General features: G+C 37.4%; 1 protein-coding gene across 1 annotated transcript in view; it reads left to right on the top strand.

The window, feature by feature from the left end:
- The window catches only part of LOC106470493 (E3 ubiquitin-protein ligase rnf213-alpha-like), a gene marked incomplete at its 3' end in the record, with an annotated part of 77,819 nt that overhangs the window by 9,554 nt on the left and 61,208 nt on the right, over window positions 1–7,057 (top strand). The window contains exons 4-5 of the mRNA XM_022399108.1: window positions 552–714; window positions 6,845–6,924. Of these exons, the coding sequence (XP_022254816.1) occupies window positions 552–714; window positions 6,845–6,924 (243 nt within the window). The remainder of the gene's footprint in view (window positions 1–551; window positions 715–6,844; window positions 6,925–7,057) is intronic.

Here is a 7,057-nt window from a genome sequence, read left to right as displayed (position 1 = left end):
CGAGAATGACGTGGCGTGATACTAGTCACGTGACCTCGATGTCGTAAGAATATCAATAATCAGATTTACAGGCTGTGTACAAGAGAATTTTCCAAGATACTAAAAATATTTTGAATTGGCTTTGTAAAAATTACCTACACAGGTTTGTACAGATATTGTCTAAAATGATCCTGTTTATATTTGGCACTGGTAGTTTTTTATTCATAGATTTAAGACACAAAATGTTCTAATATATATCATGTCATACAAATATTTGTATCTGCTATGTGGTCTGAAATATTTTACCTAAAAGTTCTCTTTCAATACCAAATTCTTGGAGTTCCTTATGTTTCACACTATCACTTTGTGATAACTAACAGTCATAATAACAGCTTCATAGTCACAATTACTTGTTAAAAAAATAAAATGTTGATTAAATATTATTGTGATTTAAATTTGTTTTCCATGTGAATTATAATTATCTTTTTCTTTAGTAAGCATTACAGTTTTTACACTTTTATATAGTAAAGATAATTGCCATCTAAAGAGTAATGTTATATTTTTTAAATTAGTTTCATCAATATTGAAGAACTATGCAAGTGTGATCATCTTTTAGCAAGGAGTTTCTTGTATCTGACAGACTTGTCACATCTCTCAAAAGTGATGAATTTAGGAAAGTTTCATCCAAGTTTACTGCTTGCGATTATCTTAAGAAATATAAAAGAAAATGACAAGGTAAATGCATTTATTTTTAAATTGTATGTATGCTTGTGTATATATATATATATATATAGCTATATGTTCTTGAACTTTCTTTATAATGACACTTGGACTTTTAGTCAACCTCAGTCTGTATTTTCCTATGCATAAGCTCAAAACAGTATATAGTAAAATTTTTTAAAGAACATGAGAAGGTATACTGTACTACATGTGATGAAGGAATGACTAATTATTACGATTAAGCTCAATGAAAATATAAAAGAAACGAATACTCTGTGTCCAATAATTATTATTTTGTGTTCAAACCTTCATGACATGAAAGTTCTGATACAATACTTTACCTCATTCACATAATAGCTTTTCTCGTTCAGTGCTGCCCTCTATATGCCCAAATTTTTTTACTTGTTACTAGCCTAGAAACTCCCAACTACCCCATGTTTCAACGTGATTCAGCTGAATTGTACCATGCAAATGAGCATGTGGCAACCCTCCACCAGTAGGAGTGTGACACACCCTCCTGTTGCAGCCATTTCCTTCTGTACTGTAGAACTTAATCTTCACTTCTTGATTTGGCAGAGCAGTGTTCAGATGTGTTAATTTTTGAATTAAATCTCGGATTTCACATACATATGTTGTTTGTTTAACAACTTAATTAATTGTTGTTTTTTGTTTTCTTTATTTCAGTTATACAGTATTTTATTATTTTGTTACTTCACTACAGCTAAACATGAATTTTGAATTTCATATCACTCAAAACCACTACCTCTGTAGTGAAACTACTACAGATCTTTATCCTGTTGTATCTCAGGCATCAGGCTCTACACTTTTGGCTGAGAAGGTCTCTGTCTTAGTTTGATGGAAATTAGTTTTTCATGTGGCCAGCTGTATCTCTTCAGCCTAGGCCTGATATTTCTTTTTGGGGAGAATCTGGGCAAGGTCACGATAATTTGAATAGCTGTGCAATTCCGTTTTCCTATTGTGGATACAGTATCACAAGTATATTTTACTTTTATCTCTACCCCTATTTCATATGATCCTCTCATTCCTTCCTACATTCTGCCCCTTCTTTCGATTACCTAGTTTTTTCTCCCTTTCCAGATATCAGGGTCCATGCTGACTGATTTCTGTTGAAATTGCATTGAGTTGTCAGCATGCTTGGGCATATCATCAGGCCGATTTTCTGTATTTAGTCTCCCAATAGTTCGAGTCTTTAATGCAAGTATGGGTTTCTGACCCTGATACTTCTTTGAGATTTTCCCGTAACCAATTATCTTACCTCCATTTGACTTTTTCCACAGTCCTTTGTTACCTCTCCTCCATTCATCTCCTTACTGAGATGTTCCACCAAATCCTCCACAGCATTTTCAGAGGATAGTCAATTCCTTATGTTTTGTATGTTGGTATGGTTATCTTCCTCAGCTATTTCCTCTCAAACATGGCTCTTCTGTTGTTGGGAATTTTTTGGTAGGAGTGCATTGTTAACTAATATCTGCTTGCACACATCCTACTTACATGACCTATGGATAGTGCTGTGTTTGAGATAGATGGTTTTTTTTTAGACCTTCCCAACTCATTGGAGTCTAAGGTGCTTGCCAACATTTCTCCATTTCGTCTTTGATCTCTTGCCTCTGATAGCCTTCATCTCATCTCATCCCTATTTTTCTGTCTGCCTCCTACTGTACCTTTACCTTCGGCTTCTTGTATTCAGTTGTCTTATCACCAAGGTCCATGTCGTCAATGGTATCAGTGACTATCCTGTGGGTTCTGGCAAGGCAGGAGCACATTTAGCTAGGTTTATACATCAATGGAACAAATTTACTTCAGATCCTTGGGTGCTTTGGGTGTTGGCAGAAGGTTTATCACTTCAATTTCTGAAACCTCACCCAAAGTTCCCATCTCCCATCCCACCTCCTTGGGATCCCATTTCTTGCCAATATCTTTTGGAAGCTGTTCAAACACTACTCAATGACACTATAAAACCTGTAAATCTCCCTTCTCTAGGATTTTATTCCAGGTTGTTTGTGGTTTCCAAGAAGACCAGGGACTGTCATCCACTTATAGATCTGCCACGTCTCAACCCTCTTCATCAACCTTCATTCTTTTACAATGGAGATTTCCCTAACATTTCAGTGCGCATTTACTCCATGTCTGTGGATGATGAAGGTATGCATCTTGTATGGTTACTTCCACGTTCTTACTTCCCCAACATATAGGCATTACCTCCTCTATTTTTTCTATAAAGGTCGGTTTTTTTCAATTCTGTACTTTACCTTTCAGGCTGATGTCTGCACCCTACGTTTCTGGTTGGTGGTCACAAAGACTTTGCTCGACTAATTCATAGTCATGGTTTGTGCTTTCACCACTATGTGGATGACTGGCTGTTGTTAATTTCATCCTAACTAACAGCTCATGCACACATTCAGTTACTTCTATAAGAAGTGACTCATGTCAGATGGTTCCTCAAGTTTGAGAAACCCTTTCTTATCCAGACCCAATACCTTGCCCACCTGGGAGTGTTTTTCAACTCATTCCTCAGCCCAGCCTTCTCCTCTATGTTTAACCTGTTGGGAATGATTTACGTTGGTCAGAAGAACTTTACACAACTCTCATGAAATGTCTTTCAAAAATATAACTAGTGGATGCTTCCACTCGATTTCCAAGTGTGTTCCTATGGTTGTGTGACCATAGGAGTACCCCTCTCCTGGATGCACTTGCCACTCATCTCATTGCCAAGCTACCCCTTTTTTTGGTCCACAGTACCACATCCTTTGGCTTTGGGAGTGGATGCATTCAGCCAGGATTGGTACAACCTTTACTTGTATGCCTACCCTTTTATCCACTTCCTTCTTCATGTGTTATCCATTATACAATCCTCTCCGTGTCAGGTCCTTTTAGTTGCACATTTATGGTCAGTTCAGTCTTGGTTTCCTGTCCTTATCCTTCTTCTGTCTACACCTACGTTACCACTTCCTCTTTTCAAGTTCCTCCTTCATCAACCTCAATCGAAGTTATATCATCTCGCAGTCACCACCTTCAGGATTCAAGCATGGTTTTTGTTTGGTTCCTTGTGAGGCAGTCTGAACTCTCAGCACGTGTAACATTCATCCTATCACATTCCATACATTCCTTCTCCCTACTGGTGTACCAGAGAAAATGAATGGTATGTTTTTCACAGGTAGTCTCTGCACTATGGTTACCTTCTTTCCTGTCCTAGAGTTCCTCATACTCCAAATGTTTTCCTTGTCTACCAATACTGGGTATCGAGCAGCTTTGTCTAACATGTTCCCTTTTCCCCATTCCTGTAGAGTGTTTTTACTCTCTGCTCACCTCTCTTTAGTTACATTCCTTCTGGATCCTTTGTCCTTCTTGTCCTATGCTTCTGTGTCCTGTGCATGCTCTTCAGTGTTATATTCCATGCACAGCTTCCTTCTGTGGCTCCCATTCCAATTTTGTTATCCATTAGAACCCTTCCTCTCACATTTATATTTCACCTACCACCCTTACAGGTTGGATTTGCCAACTTATCAGATTGGCTTATTCTTCCTGGTCTACAATTTCCAGTATTTTTTCTGGGTGTCCTCTCATCAGATTCAACACCTTACCTTTTCTGTGGCTGCTCATTTCCATTGTTCTTTGGAGGAAATCATCCTAGTTGGTATAGTGACTACACTGAACACCTTCATCTCCCATTACTTGCGTCATGTGCCCATTTCCTCTTCATCTAGATGTCGAGTACTGCTTGTGGCCATATTCCAAACATTGATTTATCTGTGAGTGCATAAGTGTGTCTTATATTTCTTTTTTCTCTTACAGAGTCATGAAACTTGTCTCAATGGCGAGTAGTGCCTGTCAACTTTGGCTGGGGAAACCCCATCCTACCTTTTCCTGGAGATCAGTTTCCATGATGTGGCTTTGAAAAGGAGCTGGACCAGCCACCAAGTCCACAGTGTACACACTTTTAGGTCTATAATGTTCCCTGTTAAGATGGAGTGTTCTGCAAGACTGTTGGTAGATTCACCTTGCAGTATATTACTTCAAAAATATGTCTGTCCCAGACATTACTAACTCATGGACTATCATGAGTAAAGCATTGTTAGGATATATGCCCATCCCTATGATCCTGGATTGAATAAATCAAGACCGGTCTGCTTTTCAAAATAGGGTTTCATAGTCGTCTATTGCACTGTTTCCAGTGGAGTAAGGGAGCCCTTGCCACTTATTAGTTGCTGGACTATGGAGGTTTACCCCTGAATGTGCTCAATCCCATTCAGTTTAAGAGTAGGGCTGTAGTGTTCTGTTGTTCTGTCAGTGTAGATGGTGTAAACCCCTCTTCCTACCTTGGTCTGGAAGAGAAATACCCAATGCTGTCTGGTTATGAACTAAAGATGATCCACCAAAATGCAGTTCACCCTTCTGACTGGAAACACTCATCCTACTGTCGCCTGGATGTCAGTTCCCGGATGGTTTGGTCTTGGATTAAAACTGAAATAGCCAACATAAGTTGTCACACGTGATGGTAGGGAGCCCTTGTTCTACTGCAAACTAAGTGATAAATTTTCAATGCTGCCAAGTTATGGATTTGAGTGAACCATCATGATGCACTCCTCTGGGTGGTTGGTGTTTGTTATGAGTTTGCACACATGTCACAGGACTACGTTGGCAGAACGAAACCCATTTTCCATTCTGCTTCCTTGTCTTGAGGTGAAATGATAGGAACCCGCCTCCTACCATGGATCAGATGGTACACCTGATGCCACCTGGTTTTGGACTGTAGTTTATCCACTGATTATGGTCTGACTATACTATTTCTATACTATTTGGCACATCATATTTTAGATTGGATGTGTACCTTTTTCACCCAATTTAATGGCACATAAATTCACACTGGGTGAAGAGTATACCTGGTTCAGATGTGGTGCTGTCACCTATTGGTGTGTTCCTCTACTAAGAGATGTCACATTCCATGGCCATTCTTTGGATGCTTTCTGAAGGGAGTTAATCTATGTAAATTTACACTGGTCTCTCCATCAGTTAAATGTGGGATCCTAGTTACTGTGTGAGGAGAGGTAGGGTATTGTATTGGAAGTTATAATTTTCCTACACTCAAAATGTATTTCTGATAGATACTTACCTCCTCTTATACTTCCTGCTCTTCCTCCTCTCTTCGTGTGTGTATTTGGTGCCTAACCTAGAAGTGAAGGTTGGGTTCTACAGTATAGTGGGAGACAGCTGCAACAGGAGGTTGCGTTGCACTGTTACTGGAGGAGAGTTGTTGAACGATGATTTTCATGCTACAGTGCAGCCGAACCAAAATGAAATACAGGGTAGGTGGGAGTTTCAATGCTAGTGGCAAGTGAACAATTTGCACACATAGAGGACAGCACTAAACGAGAAAAGCTATTAAGTGAGATGAGGTAAGTATCTATTATAACTTTAGTTGGTTCCATTGTATTATTTGAAGAAAGATTTAAAAGTATAGCATAATTTTGTCATGAAAAAGTGGTAGTAACAAGAAAACTTAAAAAAATGTTCATATTATTTATTCAATAAGATTAAAACTGCTTTTAATAACTAGATATTCATAGAAATAATATATCTTTTGTGAAAAACAAAGGAATATTTTGTTATTAAGCTGGTGAAATTAGGGATAAAGCTAGTTAAACTAAACTACAGTGTGTTAATTACTGTAAATCACATGCAATATTTTTCTGCTTTTGTAAATGTAATGTGTGCCTGTGAAGATCATTACAAAACAGATTATTTAAAAGAAAATGTCTTGGACTTGTGCTGTATCAGTTGAAACACACACTGCATGGATTCAAAACACACAGCATGAGTTTTGTAAGTGCTTTCTACTGAAGTCTTAAAAGGTAATATAGAAATATTATGGCTGTTAACTTAGATAATTGAAATATCTTTATTTGGGTTAATTTTTCAAATATTTTTTATAAGTTCTTTGTACTTTAATGTTTTGTGTGAGCAGGATGTACCTCATTATGAGTGATACTGATCCCATCCTTAGGCTATCAGATATAATCAAAAGGACTTTGTCATATTTTATATGTGCATATGTATGTTTAGAGCTCTAGAAATAAAGATAATGTTAACCATAGTTATATCAAATTTAAATTTTATTTTAATACAGGAAGCTGTAAGTTATATGAAAGAATGGGCAGAAGAAGTGATCAATGCTTACAAGAATCTAACAGAAAAATCATGCAGAAAGTAAGATATCTTCAAAATTTCTGTATATATTTTTCTCTGGGTATGTTGTATGTTATTCTAAGTTTTAAGTCATTTGTGTTAATGGATTTCTTCAAGAATTAGAAACTGTGATATATATATATATATATATATA

The sequence above is a fragment of the Limulus polyphemus genome, unplaced genomic scaffold, assembly GCF_000517525.1.
Source record: "Limulus polyphemus unplaced genomic scaffold, Limulus_polyphemus-2.1.2 Scaffold4039, whole genome shotgun sequence".
Taxonomy (NCBI): Eukaryota; Metazoa; Arthropoda; class Merostomata; order Xiphosura; family Limulidae; genus Limulus; species Limulus polyphemus.
The sequence above is the reverse complement of the archived record's forward strand: the minus strand, read 5'-3'. Positions and strand labels throughout refer to the sequence as shown.